Source organism: Hippocampus guttulatus, chromosome 23 (assembly GCF_054856545.1).
Source record: "Hippocampus guttulatus isolate MCC_2025c chromosome 23, RoL_Hgut_1.0, whole genome shotgun sequence".
Classification (NCBI taxonomy): domain Eukaryota; kingdom Metazoa; phylum Chordata; class Actinopteri; order Syngnathiformes; family Syngnathidae; genus Hippocampus; species Hippocampus guttulatus.
The window spans coordinates 3,842,620-3,860,977 of NC_141283.1; the positions used below are offsets into that span (position 1 = coordinate 3,842,620).

The window sequence follows — 18,358 nt, forward strand, 5'->3', positions numbered from 1 at the left end:
ACACCATCGATTAAGACATGTCAAATACTTTCACGAACTGTTGAACATCTGTAGTCAGTTTAAAAAAAAATACTTTAAAAATATTTTTAAATATCGTTAGGACAAAACGCGTACCGTGAATAATGGCAAATAATTTGAGTCAAGAACAAAAAGTGGATTCTGAAGCAGAATAAATAAGAGTGTTATGGAAACTAAAAAGAGGGTCTAGTAAAAATAAGGAAGGGAGAAAAGCAGGTCAGAGGGGGGAGGAAAGCGGGGAGGCAGGCAGAAAAGCAGGCTTAGGCCACAAAGGGATGAAATGAAAGGAAGTATGGGAAGATACATTTACAACAGGTCTGAGAAGACAAGGGTAAAGAGATCAGGAAGGCAAAGCCACCCCCCCCCAAAAAAAACGTAACTACTAATTCACAAACTTAACACAATAGTAGTTAACTTTTAAGTTTATTAACATGCTGTCGTAGTGGTCATTCGAAAAGCAGTTATCAGGAAAAAAATCTTTTTTTTTCTTTTTTTTTTTTTTAAATCACAGTAAACCAAGTAATACAAGGCTCACAAACATCACAGCTTTGGAAAGGCGCAGGCTGTGAAAACTGTACACAATCAAAAGTGGCATACAAAAACTGCACTGCAGTGCGGCCACTTTGTATGCAGTCTGAAGAAGGCAGCCGAACAAGCAATAAGAACACAGGATGGGGGATTACTTATTTGTGGCGTAATTGTTTTTTTTTTTTGGGGGGGGGGGGGGGGTTCAAACTCACTGCTTATGAGATTATGCAGGTCATTGCTCAAAACCATCCACAACCTTTTGAGTACCATCCAGGCAGTGAAGAGGACAACTAGTGGTTACAAATCTGCTTTAAATATGAACATTTCACGGGATATAAACCAAGTGTCATTTTTTAAATCAAATACATGCACCCAGTCCGAACACTTCAAGTGGTTTAAAAGGCTTTAGGGGTGGGACTGTGCGGGTAGCAGACAACTGGTTGAAGAACTATGATGGAGTGGAGCCTTTTCACTGTGCCGCTTTGATGACCCACTCGGCTGCGGGGTTGAGCTGGAAGAGGTCCTTCATGAAGGTTTCCCAATCCAGACACCTCTCCTCTGGGAAGGGGCAATAAAGGCAAACAATTTAATTGGAGGGAAGGAATAGAATAGAAAATATAGATTGATAAAAAAAATGGAAGAATGGATGTGTGTATTGTCTATTAAAGTGGATACTTGAGCTTCCCTCGCATTTAAACGCGAGTACAACAGTAGTTGGACTTACTGATGTTTCCACCAATCTCATAGAGACGCAAGTCCTCTCGCTTCACTTCCACAGCGCTATGCATGCACAAAGAAAGTACCGGTAAGTCGCAGTGAGTAACGTAGTTGTCGGCGGTTTGGCCACCCAAGTGAGATGGAATGTGAAGCGGAGTCAGGACCTGTCCTGGCTGAGAAAGCGCGTGAGCACGTCGGCCGCCTGCAGGTCTTCGGTGAGCTGCAGGACCATGGACACTTTGCTGAACTGCGGTGCCTGCACGCGGATGAATCCCTGCGCGCTCTCGGGCTTGGCAAACAAAAAGAAATGGTGAAGGCCTTGTCCTGTTGACACTAAAAAAACGCTTCTATAGGCGATACAAGTTGATATATAAATAAATATATATATATTTTTTCTAAAACGTAGTTAGTAAAAAAACAAAAACAAAAAAAAAACAAATTAATTAAAAAAAGGTAGTATGCCATAAAATTGAATGTTAATAAAATAATACGATACACCAACACATTAAATTCAACGATTAAAATACATTTAATACCAAATGAAATTGAATAATAAAATGAAAAAATATGGAGAATCTCGTTCAACTTCACGGTTACATGACGGGAACACAAAGAATTTCGTCTCAAACTTTTTTTTTTTTTTTTAAACGATCACTAGTACATTCCGATTCATTTCCACTAGATGACACTGTTCTCCACTACTCTACATTTAGGTTACCTGTACTTAAAGGTTTATTTTGCTCTTATAACTCAAAGCTCATCAAAGCTCAATTTTGAGGGAATGCATTCATTTCAATCGATCAAAAACAATTCGCCAATTATTGACATTGTGCCCTTCAAAACAATTGTTCGTATAGACAGTATTTCGATTTGTAAATGTTTTTCCTTTGACATACTGTATATACAATATTACAATTCTCTATTTTAAACACAACTATATTTTTGAAGTGATTCTAGTAATATTTTTTTCTTTCAATATATTTAATCAGAACTTTTCCGACGATGACATTATTATAACTGGCGGGCCATTTTATGCAGTAAGTTACCTCAGGGGCGGCCCTCTCCGGCGGTTTGTCTGTGGTGATTTTCTTCAGCAGCTTTCGCATGGCTCGCTCTTTGTTCTGCTTGCGCTGGCTCTCCATGTTTTGCTGTCGGACCTGCGTCAGGATGAACTTGGGGATCTAATACCCCCCCCCCCCCCCCCCACAAAATACAAATTGACGTACAGGAAAAGTGGTCAACACACTAAAGGTGATTTGGAGTCTTACAGTCCACAGGAGGTTCTGGTATCTAATGAGCAGCCGTACAATGTTGGCGGTGCCGGTCGCCATGGAGAACTCCTGCTGCTCCGTGACCTTTGAGCGACAGCCTTTGAACATGAAGATATTGGGCGCCATGACGACCGAGACATTGTTCAGGGTCATTTTGTTCTTGGCTTGGTGCTCGATCACACGTTGGAAGAACTCCACGAGTGCCTGATGAGGGACAATTAAAAAAAAAAATAATAATAATAAAAATAAACAACCCGATATGATATTTGTGGAACTTGGATGCAGAGAAAGTCTCAAAAAGTCTCCAATCGTGCAAAAAAAAAATAAATAAATAAAAAGAAAAAGACAACCCGATATGGTATTTGTGGAACTTGGATTCAGAGAAAGTCTCAAAGTCTCCAATCGTGAAAGAAAAAAGAAAAAAAAAAAGACAACCCGATATGGTATTTGTGGAACTTGGATACAGAGAAAGTCTCAAAAAGTCTCCAATCGTGCAAAAAAAAAAAAAATAAATAAAAAAATACATGAATAAATAAATAAGAGAAAAGAAAAAAATAAAAAATAAAAAAGACAACACGACCAATATGGTATTTGTGGAACTTGGATACAGAGAAAGTCTCAAAACGTCTCCAATCGTGCAAAAAACAAACAAAAAAAAAACAACAACTTCGTTTCATGACATAGTTCTGCTGCGGTCGCTCAGGTAACAGCCACAACCCCCCCCCCCCCCCCCAAAACAAACAACCCAGTGTGATTTGAACCACCACCAGTGTGTTTGTCCTCCCTTTTTCCATTGTGAAAAGCTCGTCTCCTTCAATGGTTTTTACCTTCAAACTATCCCGATTGGCTTCGGGAAGCATGAGGACCAGCAGGTTCAACGCTTGCAGCTGCTGCTTCTTGGTGGGCAGCTCTGAAATAAACAACAACACATGTTAGGGAGGAGGATGTGCACTGTGTAAAGCTCATACAGAGGGAAACCATACAGTCCGAGATATGGACGAGAGTGCCGGTGTACGATTTCATCGAGCGATTCAAGAAGGTCCGCTTTGACCATTTTTATGTCCCAGCCCCCTCCCCCCCCCACCTGACCTCCTTGGAGGAAGCTCATGAAAAGGAACAAATACGTCCATGTCCCAATACTTCCGTCCACCTCACGGCCCTGATTATAAGACGACGCCCTCTTTTTCAAAACTCAAATTTGAAAAAAAGACTTTTTGAACACCAAATTATTTTTTATACAGAAAATAATTACAGTACATCTGAAACAAATAATTATAACAATTTATTTGAGAGAAAACGCATGTTATTTTTCCTCATTCAAATCTTAAAATCTGAACATTTAAATACGTAAATGCAATCACATTCGTAAATGATTGGCTTCTGGTTTTTAAAATGTAAATTACACCATAACTTCTCCTCAGCTGGCGGTTAACCTGGCCGATCTTCGACCCACTTTTCTCCAGATTGTCGCTACGTTTCTCCATTTTCTGTTATCTCTTCTAGTATTTTCTTCTTTTTTCTTTCTTACCGTTATTTTTTATTTTTCTTCTTCGTGCTACCGCTATTTTTATGTTTATTCTTCGTGACAGGGGTTCGCTTTGGCCTGGGGAGTCAAGTTCAGCATTCGCTTCAATGATATCTGGCGCCATCTAGCGTCGTGAATGGGTATAACGTCTAGACCCCGAATATAAGACGAGCCCCACTTTTTCAGTCTTATTTCAATGCAAAAAACACTGTCTTATATTCGGGCCAATACGGTAGTTTGGTATGGGCGTACTGTTGACGGCGATGAAGGCGTTGAGGTACTCGACGGTCAGCAGAGGGTGCGGCAGCTCCCTGATGAACAACTTGAGGAGGCTGGCGGCGTCGTGCTGCTTCAGCTGGTGCCACGGGAACGTGCCGTCGTAGAAGCAAGACTCCAGCTCCTGGTACAGAGACTGAGTCGCAGGACAACCGGCGGGTGAGTTACGCTTGGCCAAACCGGCGTGTTGATGGTCGCTTGTAAAAAATGTCAACTACAATTGTCTACCTTGACTCTTGTGGCGGCGCCGGGGATTCGAAGCAGGCCCTCTGTGTCTAATCCGTCCTCCTCGATATGACTGATAAGCTACAGAGGACAGAACACGTTCCAACATGTGCGCATCGGATAGATGCCATCCGCATGAAGAGTGAATTAAGGAGGCGGGCGTGCTCACCCTCTGAAGGATGAAAGGCACTTTGGTACCGGCTATCCTGCGCTGGTCCTGATCCAATAAAGTGACGAGAGGAACTCCAAACAAACCGCTTTCTACATTAAAAAAAAACAAACAGAGACCAAAGAAATAGAGCCACATACTATTGAGCTCAATGTTGCTGTTTTTGTGGATATACCGTACAGTATTTGTGCAATTTTTGAGCAAATGAGGAGGATGGTGAGAATTTCATTCACCAGAGTTGAATTTTGAATTGCATAATAATCCAGTTAGTTGGATGTGTCCTATCATTTACCAAGATGGCAGCTATCCATCCATGGCCATTAAAACATCAAAGGTAGCTACAATTGCAAGACTTCGTTGGACTCGGCGTAAAATCTAATTTTGTGCGGGTGTACCTTTCGTCTTCACTTTGACAGCCTTGTGCGCTTTCAGATCGATGCCGCCCGTGTCGAAAAGAGCCGTTATCTCCACCAGTGCGAACCTTCGTACCTGGTAGGACGCAATAAGACGACATGATGATATTCGCATGGTTTCAATCGTGAGTGTGCTTCATCGTTTGGGGGGTGGTACCTACCTTTTTCATATCCGGCGGAGACAGATGCCCAACTCTGGTCTGACCGGTTTTATCTTTGAGAAGCCTGAAGTTCTAGAGAGGACAATATATTTTTATTTAGGATCGAAAAATAATTTCACCCAAAGTGAATCATTGTTTTAAAATACAGGGTTCCCTCACTTATCGCGGTAAATCTCCATTAAAAGGCCCGAGGAGTTTTAGTATGAGGTTGTTTCGTAAACGCAGTGTTTCAGTTTGAGCCCGTGTATCATCAGTGGCAGCTCAACGATAAAGCGGCATCGAAAAGAGCACTTGTCTCACCGGTAACTTATCATCCGGCGAGTTGGGGCTCATTTTGGCCATGAGGCGAGGTTGGTTGTCCCTGTAAGAGAGCGCCTGCTCCGAGAACGCCACGTCCACGTTCATGACCGTCTCCGGTTCTGTCAGGCGGAAGGAGGACATTTTCGGGAACATTACCAGACAAGTCGTGCGGTAAATACAAGTGTCTGAGTATGTCAAGAGGCACAATTACATCTGAAATGTTTTACTAACAACTTTTGAGTTGCTTGGGAACATTTCAGAATTTTCCCCTCGCTTAAAAGCAATCACATTAAGGCTGCTGTGTGCTACGTTTATGTATGCGTGGAACACTTTTGTTGTGGAGCTGAGTAATGACCGTAATGCATTAGTTTGTGTGTTACCGGTTGAGCTGGCGTCACTTGGCGGGCTCTCACTTCCCTTTTGGACCTCACGCGGCTCTTTGTCCTGCGGTGGGACAAAATGCGGAATCCTGCTCAAGATTGGTGCCCGCTTCTTTATGTTTATAGATTAACCTCTCTGTTAAAACATTCTATTGTAAATATTTGACTGGAAGCGCTTTAGAGTAAATCACAGATGGTAAACTTTGTCATCATGTCACGGGTTAGCTGGAGCCTATCCGAGATGCTGAGAGGCAGGGGACACTTCGGATCATGAAAGTCTATCTACTTACTCAACACATCTTAACATGGGTGTGCCACAAGGATCATTTCCATGCCCCCGCCCCCATTTTGTTCTTTACATGTATATTAACACTAATGATGACAATGCAATGAGTGTGTTTGCAAGTGTGTCCCGACCTTTTCGGGCAGTCGAAATATATCCCGGACGTCGGGCAGGTGTTGCCGGTTGCGCCGTCGCAGTGTCTGGTGTAGCGAGGATAACCGCCGCTCCACTGCTGCCGCTTGTGCTCGGGTCAGTGTGGAAAGAAACGCGGCACTGTCCTCTTCCTGTCAAGCGCCACAAATTAAGAGCTCAGTAAATTACTGTTCCGTGATGTACAGGTAAATCGTACAGAAATGACAGACAAAATGATTTGAATGTAGAAATTAGGTTTAAAACATAATTTAATGAATTGGTATGATATGAGTTTCACATTTTGAAATTGAGCAGCTATTTTGTTTGTGTGTGTGTGTGTGTGTGTGCGTGTGTAGATGTGCATATGGTGCATGTTGAAACAGAAAGAGAATAATAAACTGGTCGAATGAGGGCGAGATGATTTGATTGACACCTGCTCCTGGTCGGCTGCCAGTGAACCATCAAACAATCGCGCTAGCCCCGCCTCCGTGAGCCACGCTTCCTCCTGCTCGCCTTCTGGAAAACACGGGCCATTAAAAATATGACAAACTGAACTTCTTCTTTTTTTTTACACGATTAGACATCTTTCCATGACAGCAGCTTAGTCACACATAAGTATTTGACATATGACATTTCGGGGTTCTGAATGTCAGAATGTTAAAATAAATAAATAAATAGTTTGAGTGATAGAACCAACCAAAGTACGTATTAAAATGACCCCACTTTCAATAGTAAGGAACTCCATCGCTAAGCTCTCTGTGCTAATTTTATGAAATTTCAAATGGGCCAGCTCTGAAAAACGACCAGAGGAACAACATACAGATACAGTAAGAGGAAGTTCGGACTAATCTGGAAGAATGTGTTTGCTCCTGGGAGCAATAACCCTCATAAAAGTGCCAAAATAAAACATGGATGTCCACAAACAAAAGTAGTAGCTGAGCACGCGTCCCACCGTCGGGGTGTTTTTGCTGCTCCTCTTCCTCATTTCCACCCTCGCCGCCCCCCTTCTCCACGGAGCGACTGATGTTCTCCACCTCCTTCCAGTAGTCATCCATCTCCAGCTCGTCCAAGGAGTCCTGCGAAAAGGTTCCAAGAAGAAAATCCATCCATGCTATAAATTATAAAATTGTATTAAAAAAATATATATATATATAGCACCCGGAGAAAACCCACGCAGGCCCGGGGAGAACATGCAAACTCCACACAGGGAGGCCGGAACTTATATATATATATAAACTTATATATATATAAGTTTATATATATATATAAGTTTATATATATATATATATATATATATATATATATATATATATATAAGGCGGCCCGGTAGTCCAGTGGTTAGCACGTCGGCTTCACAGTGCAGAGGTATCGGGTTCGATTCCAGCTCCGGCCTCCCTGTGTGGAGTTTGCATGTTCTCCCCGGGCCTGCGTGGGTTTTCTCCGGGTGCTCCGGTTTCCTCCCACATTCCAAAAACATGCATGGCAGGCTGATTGGACGCTCTAAATTGTCCCTAGGTGTGAGTGTGGGCGTGGATGGTTGTTCGTCTCTGTGTGCCCTGCGATTGGCTGGCGACTGATTCAGGGTGTCCCCCGCCTACTGCCCGAAGACGGCTGGGATAGGCTCCAGCACCCCCGCGACCCTAGTGAGGATCAAGCGGTTCGGAAAATGGATGGATGGATATATATATATATATACACAGTATATATATGAATTTTTTTTATTATTATTTTTTATAAATTTCAACGTGTAGTAAAATATGTTCTCTGCAAGCTTTTATCGATCAAACTTAAAAATCTAAAATGAAAATATCTCAAAAACCTGAAGTGCGAGAATAAAGGTCTTTTCCGCACTATTAAGGCGCGCCCAAAAGCATTCAATTTTCTCAAAAGCCGACAATGCGCCTTATAATTTGTTGCGCCTTAAAAATGGATCAATATTCAGATTTCTTGGACGTAGTGTTTTAACTGTTCTGTAAAGCGCTTTGTTACAGCTGCAGCAGTTGTGAAAGCTCTATATAAATAAAGCTGTATTGTATTGTTTTCCCTTTAGCATAGCTCCATCTAGTGTTTGCATAATGCAACCGCAGCCTCTATTGTATCTTCTATTCTATGCAACTTATAATGCGGTGCGCCCTATATATGAAAACAATTTTAAAATAGGCCATCCATTGAAGGTGCGCCTTATATTCCAGAGCGCCTTTGTGTAGCCATAGTGCGGAAAATACGGTAAATTGGCTTTAAAAATGTTTAGTGATTAATAATATTTTTTTTTCTGTTTGCGTTTTAAAATAATTATGTCGAATCAAGTTCAACCTATTATTTTCACTCCACAGAAACATATACAGTATTGTTCTGTCACTACACATCGATGGAATAGTTGAACTAACCACTGCTGATTTCTCACATCGCTGGGCTAGATCAGTGCTACTAAAAGAGGTACAGATTATGGTTCGGCACAAGAGCGTATACCTGGGAGTTGCAGCGTTGACATGGCGGCCGCGGTCGCAACCTAGTATGAGGACTGCGTCTGGGGCTGGAGTCAGGGTTGGAGCACACGGAAGGCCTGGGCTGCTGGCTCTCCGCACTTGGGTTGTCCTCGGGAAGAGCGCCGTGATTCTGCTGGACGCTGTAGTGGCCCGTCCTTCGGCTGCGAGACACAAACACACCAAGTTGGGGGGTGGGGGGGCCGTACTTGAGCATAGCTACACCATTCATCCTGATTAAGGAGGTCAAACTGTCACTTGGGATCTCTGGACCGATAGTCACTTTTAAAGAATTGGCTTAAACTTTGCGCACAGTGATGACATAGATAGACCTCACGCCTCATAAAAGATTGCAGCCTTTCACGGTCACAACAGAAAGAGAGATAACCTCAGTATGCTTTTCGGTTTCGTAACAAGTGACAAACCAGGACTGCATGCTTGACACAACATATTCCCAACACGCATTCCTCAGTTATGATTTGGTTGCATGGTATGTTGCGATACCACAAAATAAGGTCAGAAGCTTCAGAATGTGAAAAACGTTTGAAAAGGGACAAATGGGCCAGGTCGTTTGTCAATAAGTAAAATACAAAGAAAAACGTTTTTTGTAGAATTTGTGACAGTTAAAAATGAAGAGATGTGTACCTACAGTTGAACCCAAAGCAACGATCTGGCCCCTCCTGTCATCATGTAAGTCTTCACCTTGGCCTCGAAGCTCCTTCGGCCTTCCACTGGATTTGTCCTCAAGCCGCTGTTCTACTTCTACTGATCTCCTATCAGCTTCTCCCCCCACTGCCGATTTGACTTCCTACCTTACATGACAACGCGCATTCTGACCCCCTTTTTAACCGTTTCATGTAACGCAGGCCTAGCCAGGAATGACAAAAATGTCTTCGTGTTGAGATTTGTGGACCAGAGTGGCGGTTCCACCTGACGATCAGAACATGAGCAAACAGTGGGAGTTAATCATTGAACTTCATCAAAAGCCCCCACAAAAAATACACAGATAAATGTTTGACATGGCCGTAAATCGTACATAAGCACACGTAAAAAAAAAAGAAAGCACGTAAACACACGTGCGAGTTTGTCCACAGGGAAGTGATTCAGATCCTCCACCCAAACAATAAATTGACGAGAGCGGACACTCGTTCCTGATTCACGGCACCATTAGGCCGCACAGCATGTCGTCATTGAACAACAAAAAACAACTAACATCCCGTATTAATAAAAGGAACAACCAATGAGTCATACCAATTCAATCAATGACGGCCCAATAATTTATTTTTTTTAGCGAAATAAATTGGCGATTGAATTGTATGTATGCATATATGCATCGAAACCGCGGACATTGGGACCATCGTAAGACTGAGGACACCGTTTTCTGTCCTCTTTTTTTTTTTGTATTTCTCACCTTAATGTTTTTTTTTTGTTGTCCATTAAACAGAAAACAATTGTTTTATGGTCCATTCAAGCAACGCGACACACTTGTGGTCAATGACGTGATGTTAAAGACAATAGGGCCTCTTCTCACACAGGGAACATTTGCACCCTTGTTCTTTATGTGACGCAGTGCGCTATTTTGAAATGTGGAAATGCACTCATTTGCCTTCCTTTCATTACCCAAGCGCTCCAAAAAAACAGGTGCCCGAAGGGTTACTTGAGTGCACGTCAAAGACCCGAGTGTGTGTTTGTAGACTTCCGCTGAGGTGACGGCGTTTGGAAACGACGAGGAGGGGCATTCGCAAACCGACGGGTCAGAATATGAGGGACACCAGCACTGGCTAATGTGATTCAATACAAAACAAATCTGGTTGGAACGAATTGTGTGTGTGTGTGTGTTGTTGTTCCCGTTCAGATGAACAGGTGCCAGCTGTCCTCTCTTGGAAGACAGACCGCCTGTCTTTCTTTCCGTAACACACACACACAGACTGGCACGTCTGCTCATTATGACATCATTCCACTACATCCAAGCTAACGCGACGGTATCAATTTTTTCCCCGTTGAACCTATATCTAACTATTCACTTAAAACCTCACCTTTTCACATCTTTTTTGTGCTTGTTGTAAACCTCCCAGAGAAGCTACAAGATGGCGACAAAGTCGTGCCTCAATAGGAAAGGAGCGGAAGTTTTAGCCTGGGTTGTTATGGAGAGTACATGTGCATGTATAGTACAGACAGATTTATTTATTTTTTTCTAGGATCAAATCATCTGTCGGCCACTTATTTTCAAGGATAATGTAAAAAATGTTAAGTGTTTAAAAGTTGAACTTCAACTTCCTGGCATGTTCTTGGACATCTGCAAAAATGTTCTGCCAATCTTGCCCTGCCAATCTTGCCATTTCCAGAGGAAACAATGACCACAAAAATAGGACACACACACACACACACACACACGAGCGCGCCGCGCACGTACTGTGGGAGGCAAGACAAAGGCAGGCTGTAATGTGATGCTTTTTTTTTTTTTTTTGCTGGTTAGAGGGACAAGTCATCTGGAACACATGCATCCACATACAAAACTGGAGCTAGCTTTGTTAATTTCTTTCATTTTCCACGGCAGTCATTTTGACATTATAGATAACAACATGGCACGTATACACGTGGTTAGCAATGACATGAATTAGGATTCCATTCCATTTTCGGATGAAGAGAGGTCAACTTGGATTCTAATGTCGTAAAAATCGTCATTGTGGCGCAACTAAAACAATGAAATGAATGGCGATCGAAAACTTCCACATAGTGTTAACACACACTAAAAAGCAGGTGTGGCCATTTGGACTTTCGCTCAAGAGTTTACAGTACAGTTACACACACACACACACACACGAGTGTACATATGCCTGCGCGTGCGCACACATGCACATACACACACAAAGCCAGCTCCATGCCCGCTACACGTAAACAAGTCATTTATAAATAAGAGTCTCTGGATGGTCGTTATAAACATTGCTCGGAAAAAAAAAAAAAAAAAGAATACTTTATCGCACGCATCATCATGTGACACAAACAATGAGCAAGTGACAACAACAAAGAAAGAAGCAGAACACATGGGTGCATTCATGAATGAATGCATGCGCGGAGGTCACAAGACCCGACCAGTTTATGGGTGCCTATGTTGTTTGTTTTTGTTTTTCAGCCACTGTTTGTGTTGCTGCTCCATGCGTTGAAGTAGTGGCTGTTTGCGGGTTAATAATTACAGAAAAATTGATAGCATTTTAGGTTTTAAGATGGCTGACTTTGATCAAGCCAAATTATGCGGTGTGGTTAAACATTCTGGTGTTTAAACGCGCAATGTTTCATTCTTTTTTTTTTTTTTTGCTTTGTGCGTCTGCTTTCCTGAAAACTTTCAAATGGGAGCTACAAAAAAAAAAAATTGAAGCAAGCATGCTGGGCCTCTTCTGGAAAATTTTAAGTGCGAACAAGCATTATGGAATATTTTTTAAAGTATGTTTTGGTGTCTTTTAATAGGTTTACCGTAACTGCTGCTCACTGAACTGAGGTCTCATGTGATTTACAGGGCCTATTTTACCTCCAAATTGTTTTCTCAATGACTATACGTCACATATCTGCAGACTGGTTGTTACTCATTTAACAGCTTTACAGATGACCTTGGAACCGGCCTGCTTGATATAATTGGGACGTGCTCATAATACGCCCCGCCCACTTTATTAGGTACATCTGCACAAACTAATGTGATCAACCAACCAATCACATTCACACGCGTGAACAGTTTGGAGGTTTCTATGAGTTTTAACATGAGTGTTTCGGAATGTGGGAGGAATCTGTAAGAGAGAACACGCAAACTTCACACAGAAGAACCTGAGCCGGGATTCGAGCACAGAACTGACTGTGATGTGGTCCATGTTTAGGGATCGAGTGCTTTTAAGAGCCCCTAGTGAGGATAAGTGGCTTGGATAAAGGATGGATGGATGTTCTGCACTCAACACTCCAGGGGGTGAATATGTGCATTCCACACAGCCTTCCTGACCCTGAAGAAGATTCCATTCGCATGACTCAAGACATTTGTTTTTTCTATGATATCGTGGCTCGACAATCTTTGTCCTTGCAACTAACTTGAAGCGGCAAGTGTGTATTACAAAAGTTGCTGATACTGAAGTTTCAAAGGAAATGCATTGCCCGAGGCAGTAGGCGGGGAGAGGACTTGCTGTCTTGCAACTTTTAACAAGTTGCTGCGGTCAACTGTTAAGACGAATGACTCACCAAATGATGCTTGTTGCTGATGTTCCATAAGCAAGCAGTAACACGGTGCTACAGCTAAAGGAGAAGAAAGTAAGCACGAATCCCACCTGGTGGCCTGAGGGTCGTTCTCTCGACTCGGAGGACACGCGATAGACAGTCCAGGCTGGGCCAAGAGTTCCGCGTTGCTGTGGTAACCCGTCAAGACCACTCCCTGGGTCTCCTGCTGCCGACTCATGTTCTCCCCCGCTGCTGCTGCTTCTCGGATCTATTTTACCAACAATATGACGTCCGCGCGACCCTCCATCGCGAGTGTACGCAGTCCAGCCGCGCTAAACGCTACCGACGCATCGTGTTGCTCAAACTTTTTCCCTTTAGCGTCTTGGTCTTCCACTCGAATACAAGTGTGTCATCGAGACATGGGCTGGACGTTGTTGAGTGAAAAGGGGGCTGGATCGCCAGCGGGATTGGTTGGAAGCTCAAAATACAAATTTGAAGTCAGGGTGACCCCTGCCGGCCGCGGTTGGATACAAACCGAAAGACACAGCGCTGCAGTTCTCGACATTCGAGTCTTGAAATAATACATGATGTCATGTTACGATACAATTCAGAGATAAGGAGAGAGTTCGATTTTTTAAATTTCCACTGCCTGGCAGCTAATGTTCTCCTCGCACTGTTTGTCCGGCATTTACATCGGCACCAAACGCATCTTGTCCAATGAACGGGCTGGAATGGATCACGTGGTTTGAAATGATGCATTTCGGTCCAGTGGGATTTCGAAACATTTCACTACAAAAGTAGGAAAAATTAAAACTAGTCAATGTAAAATATTTCATTCGCTAATTTTTCTCATATTTTGTCGATTCGCTTCCCCATTATTTTCTTCACTTTTATTTGTGTGCTTATTGTTTACTTACATCCAAACAATAACTGAATAGGATGAAATATTAATTTATAATTACCTGGCAGGGAGGCAATTTCTTTTGTGACTTGTATCTCCATTAAACACATTTTGACCAATATAATTAAAAAAACGTTAAGAATTTACAGAGAACGTATTTCTAAACCTCATTGATACAACTTAAAAAGAACTGACATATTTTACTCGTTTCCGATTACAGTGTAAAGGGAAAAAAAGGTTTATGAGGGTACAAAGTGTATACAGTACATGAAAGATGCCTGTTGACGTTCACATTCATATTAGGTAAGGAGTGAAGCAATCGCCCCACTTTTAAAGGACACTCCTGCACAATTTGGACATGCATTCCTCCTAAACGGTGCCAAAACCAAGGAAGATGCGTCAGCCATAGCAAAGAAAAAATGACCAGAACAATAGCAAAGCAAAACGAGGATCCAAAATGGTTGAACACAAGTGCATCCGCATATAGAGAAAAAGTGCAACTTACCTGAGGTGAAGGTACAAAGCCAGTCTGGGCACCATGTTGTCCGCCTGCGCCCAACTGTGCTGGCTCTCTCACCGAAGACGACCTTCTCGGGATGATGTCAACACACACAGACACACGCGCACGCACACACACACAAGTCGATTAGCCAGAGAGGTCAATCAGATTGTCCTGCTTCTTGCCCCTCCCCCCTTTTCTGATCCGATGTCATCCCTTCTCTCGCTCTGCCCGTCTCCTTTCTTTCCCTTTCAATTTTCCACTCTTCGCTCCCTTCCATCTTTACGCAACCATTAAGAGCGCACTAAGTGCTGTGGAAGACGACTGAATCATACCGAGAGCTGCCCGACACTAGTTTGATCTTCTCGTGGAACCAAAAATAACAAGCGGTTTTGCAGTTCGACTATCAGGATGGATGAAATGTATAAAATATTGCACAACTTGGATGATGATGTATGACCTAATCCAGGGGAATCTCAAATTTAATAAGCCACTGATTTACATTCCAAAAATGAACATTCTGCACCGACTTGTGACGGTGTTGGTCCCCCTTTGCGTTGCTATTTTGGTTTCACAGCAGTTTGGTGGTTAGAACTCGTCACCACAGCGGTTATGATTTCACAACAACGATTTATTTGTGTTTTGGCACCAACTTAGAGGGGGGGGGACACACAAAAAAAAAAACAATGCACTTCTGCGGGGGAACATTTGCGAGACATCTCAAGAGGCGCAATACAAAGTTTATAAGACCACCATTTCACTCTGGTTCTGCGGTGGCTCCTCACTCGCTCGGATTATCTGCAACGGACGTAAACATTTTCGCTCAGCATGATGCGAAATACGGACAACAATTGGAATGTTATTAAAAAAAAAAAATGAAAGGGGGGTATCTTACCATCTCCTGCGGCCTCTTAAAAGCCTGGGAACATCTTGCCGTACACGTCTTTCTCTTTATCCAAGTTGTCTTTGTAGCACCTGCGACACGAGAGCAGCCAACAGAGGATGAGAATCGAAACATTTCGACTCGTTTTCCAAATCTGTTCCGTTTTCTAAAAGCTTCAGTTCCAAAAAAAAGAATTGCTTACATCGTGACGGTCTTCAGGAGGTTGGTGACGTCGCTGTCAAAAGGCTTCCTGTCCCGAGCCTTGACGAGGCAACCGTGAGCGTTCTCGTAGTCCCGCAGCTCCACGTACGCCTGACGTGGACGACAGTGCGCTCAAACAGACGAATCGATTTTTGTCTGTCGTTTGCTAAGCGACGTTTACATCGTCGACAAATAAGCATTAGCACTCGCATCCCACACCTATTGACAATTTAAGAGTCCTTCATTCAACCCAACATGCTTGTTTTTGGGATGTGGGAGGCTGGAGAACCCCAAAAAAAACAAACAAAAAAAAGTGTTTCCTCCTGAGATGGAGGAAAATCTGATATTTGCTCTTTTAAAAGGCTCTCTGTTGGAATGTTAAACAAAATACTGTCGGGGAAAATATTGCAAAGCAGTAAAATGCTCTGTCTGGAACTCACTTCTTTATTATTGCATACTTCAAGGAACCAATAAAGAAGTTATTTTTTTTATTGTATATATATTTTAAATTAAATCAGCCAATTAATCCATCTTGGTGTGGGTCGAAATTTCTTGTTATCTTTCAAGAACAATTTTAGATACAGAAAATTCGCTTCGTCCACCGATGGCTGACTAAGGGCATATTTTTCTTCGCATTTGAACAAAAGTTTACCAATTTTAAAACATGGAAACAAAGTCTGACCTGTGCACAGCGGTAAAGTGCTTTGGTACTGCCGCAGTCGATCTCCAGAGCCTTCTTGGCGTATTTGAGAGCTTTCCGCGGCCTCTCCAGACGAAGCGCCACGAAGGACAAATTCAGATAAAGAGGCAGCAACGCCGCCTGGATCTCGGCCTGTTCGGCATCGCTGGGAATCTCCCTGTTGACCAACAACTCCAACGCCTGTGCAGAAAACAAATTGTAAACTCACGAAAAGATTATGTCGCGTAAAGTGATGTCATGTTTTAGTTTGTCGTCATTCAAGTAAAGTCAAGTTAACCACTGTAGGATACAACTACACTCACCTGTTTTTTTTTAAACAACCAGAGATGCCACAAGTTGGCGTCAAAGCCCCGTCTGATAGAATAGTACTTTTCTAGCAAAGAAATGAATAAAAATCAAAAAGTCCACTCAAATGTCACCTTCACCTGCTTGTAATGCTCTTTGGCTTTTTCGTAGCGACTCTGCTTGAAGCATCTGTTGCCTAAAGTACGAAGCGTGCTGACCACTTCAATCAGCTTGGAAAATGGACACTCATTCTGCTCCTCCTGAAGACCGAAAGATCTTTGTGTGAAGCAAACTGCATCCACAGTAATAAGAAACGTAAACAAGAAAAGCTTAAAAAATCTATTGAGTTAGAAAAATCCATTCTGATTTCATTTGCATTTGCTTATTAAAAGATAACAAGAATAACATTTTGTTTATATTTTCTTGTTTTAAACAATATATCAATTCTCTTTGACAAATATTCTTTATCCTCTGTGAAGAACAACAATTACTGCTGGGGAGTGGTGACTAGGGGTGCGACTCATGAATACTTTTAGAATCGACTATCCTATTAATTATTTCATCAAACCCACTTACAAATATACAATATTCTCGTGGCCGTTTAGTGGGCAGGAAACACGCTGTTGCACCCTACCGCAGTCAGTTGGACAAATTCGTCCACTTGTCCTGTGTTGAGGACATCATGGATTTGGATCTCGAACAAAACGCGGGCAGCAGCGGGGATGAGCGGCGGGCAGCCCATGTCTCCGTAGGCGTAACGCGGCTGCAGGAGGAAGCGGGAGAACTCGCCTTGGCGCATGGTCAGCAGGCCCAGCTCCATTCCCATCAGAGTCACGTCTGTTAGAATCAAGGCCACACAGTTTAGAGTTGACAAGCCACAACGTTCTCACTCATCATGACAGCTACCTCTACCCAGCTTCATGAGTCGGGGATGCTTGAGGTGAGTAGTGGTCTCAAACGGCTGGTCAGAATATTCCAGGAAGCCGGAGTAATGTACTGTGGAGAAACACAGGACAGAATCATTGAGGAAAAAAAATACTGTTTACAGTTTGGACTCACTGAAAGATCAGTACTGTAATAATTACTCAAGACTGAAGCACTTTGGGGTACAGGGGGACCATATCCAGGGTAGATCACCTCTTTGAGGATTCCTCCATTACCCAGGATATCCTCCATCTGCTGCTGTAGGCGGTCAAATGGACTCTAAGAAGGCACAGAGACAGTTTAGTGTGTCACAATTAGTGACACAAAAAAAAAACGACACAAAAATCGATGAATCTATTTATTGCAACACTTCCTGTTTCTCCAATTTGAAGGATTTTTTTTCCTCTAAAAATTTTGACTCTACTTTAATAAGTGAGAATATTGTAATTTTCGTTTTGTCTATTTTTTATATTGCTTTGAAATTAGTTTTCCCACGATGGAGCAGACGTTGTCGTCTACAATTCAGTTCAGGGTGATGGAAATTTTTTCACACAATGGCAGATTCGTTAAAATTCGAAAGTAAAACACGGAGAATTTAAAGTATTCGCGTTATTCATGCATACACGTAAATAACTTTTCAAGGATAGAAATGGCGTAATAGAAACTGTTAGTTAAATTTCTACAGACTACTCAAAGGTTAGCTTCGTTAGCATATATATATATATATATATAGCTAACAGACAACAACTCACCAGATTTGGCTCCTCATCTCTGACAAGGCGCTGGAAAAGTTTTCGTAGTCCGTTCATTGACATTTACTGCTGACGATAAAGTCGTTTCCCAAAATGAAGTTGTATTTCTTTTGGCCACTTTTTACACGCTTTCGATAC

At 42.5% G+C, this 18,358-nt stretch overlaps 2 protein-coding genes across 4 annotated transcripts; both read right to left on the reverse strand.

Annotated features, from left to right (window-relative positions):
• Positions 1 to 425: 425 nt before the first annotated feature.
• Positions 426 to 14,592, reverse strand: LOC147185777 (rho GTPase-activating protein 18-like). Of its 3 annotated transcripts, none has more exons than XM_086104462.1 (18): positions 14,482 to 14,592; positions 8,868 to 9,045; positions 7,351 to 7,474; positions 6,832 to 6,914; positions 6,401 to 6,550; positions 5,984 to 6,047; positions 5,604 to 5,722; positions 5,304 to 5,375; positions 5,125 to 5,218; positions 4,730 to 4,821; positions 4,564 to 4,641; positions 4,312 to 4,471; positions 3,362 to 3,444; positions 2,532 to 2,738; positions 2,310 to 2,444; positions 1,428 to 1,552; positions 1,271 to 1,326; positions 426 to 1,104 (listed from the first exon to the last, which is right to left on the reverse strand). In XM_086104462.1, exons 1-18 carry the CDS (start codon positions 14,514 to 14,516, stop codon positions 1,016 to 1,018), a joined length of 1,944 nt encoding a protein of 647 aa, XP_085960588.1. In that variant the 5' UTR covers positions 14,517 to 14,592; the 3' UTR covers positions 426 to 1,015. The 3 variants fall into 3 exon arrangements, with proteins under 3 accessions (XP_085960588.1, XP_085960586.1, XP_085960587.1); XM_086104460.1 differs by lacking the exon at positions 14,482 to 14,592 and adding an exon at positions 13,186 to 13,897; XM_086104461.1 differs by lacking the exon at positions 14,482 to 14,592 and adding an exon at positions 9,531 to 13,150.
• Positions 14,593 to 15,386: 794 nt separating this feature from the next.
• On the reverse strand, positions 15,387 to 18,283 carry LOC147185778 (inactive peptidyl-prolyl cis-trans isomerase FKBP6-like). Its single transcript, XM_086104418.1, has 8 exons — positions 18,221 to 18,283; positions 17,630 to 17,747; positions 17,451 to 17,540; positions 17,179 to 17,381; positions 16,685 to 16,804; positions 16,242 to 16,439; positions 15,561 to 15,670; positions 15,387 to 15,450 (listed from the first exon to the last, which is right to left on the reverse strand). Exons 1-8 carry the CDS (start codon positions 18,281 to 18,283, stop codon positions 15,387 to 15,389), a joined length of 966 nt encoding a protein of 321 aa, XP_085960544.1.
• Between the last annotated feature and the right edge of the window lie 75 nt (positions 18,284 to 18,358).

Bases quoted from the DNA above. Each gene is read 5' to 3' on its own strand.
- LOC147185777 (XM_086104460.1), bottom strand. From the start codon at position 13,313: ATGAGTCGGCAGCAGGAGACCCAGGGAGTGGTCTTGACGGGTTACCAC. The intron at 4,822-5,124 runs GTACACCCGCAC...TTTTTAATGTAG, and splicing joins TGTCAAAGTGAAGACGAAAG to AAAGCGGTTTGTTTGGAGTT. The intron at 4,472-4,563 runs GTAGACAATTGT...CCTGCGACTCAG, and splicing joins GCGCCGCCACAAGAGTCAAG to TCTCTGTACCAGGAGCTGGA.
- LOC147185778 (XM_086104418.1), bottom strand. From the start codon at position 18,283: ATGTCAATGAACGGACTACGAAAACTTTTCCAGCGCCTTGTCAGAGAT. The intron at 17,748-18,220 runs GTGAGTTGTTGT...GTGCCTTCTTAG, and splicing joins GAGATGAGGAGCCAAATCTG to AGTCCATTTGACCGCCTACA. The intron at 16,805-17,178 runs GTAGGGTGCAAC...TTCGGTCTTCAG, and splicing joins AATTTGTCCAACTGACTGCG to GAGGAGCAGAATGAGTGTCC.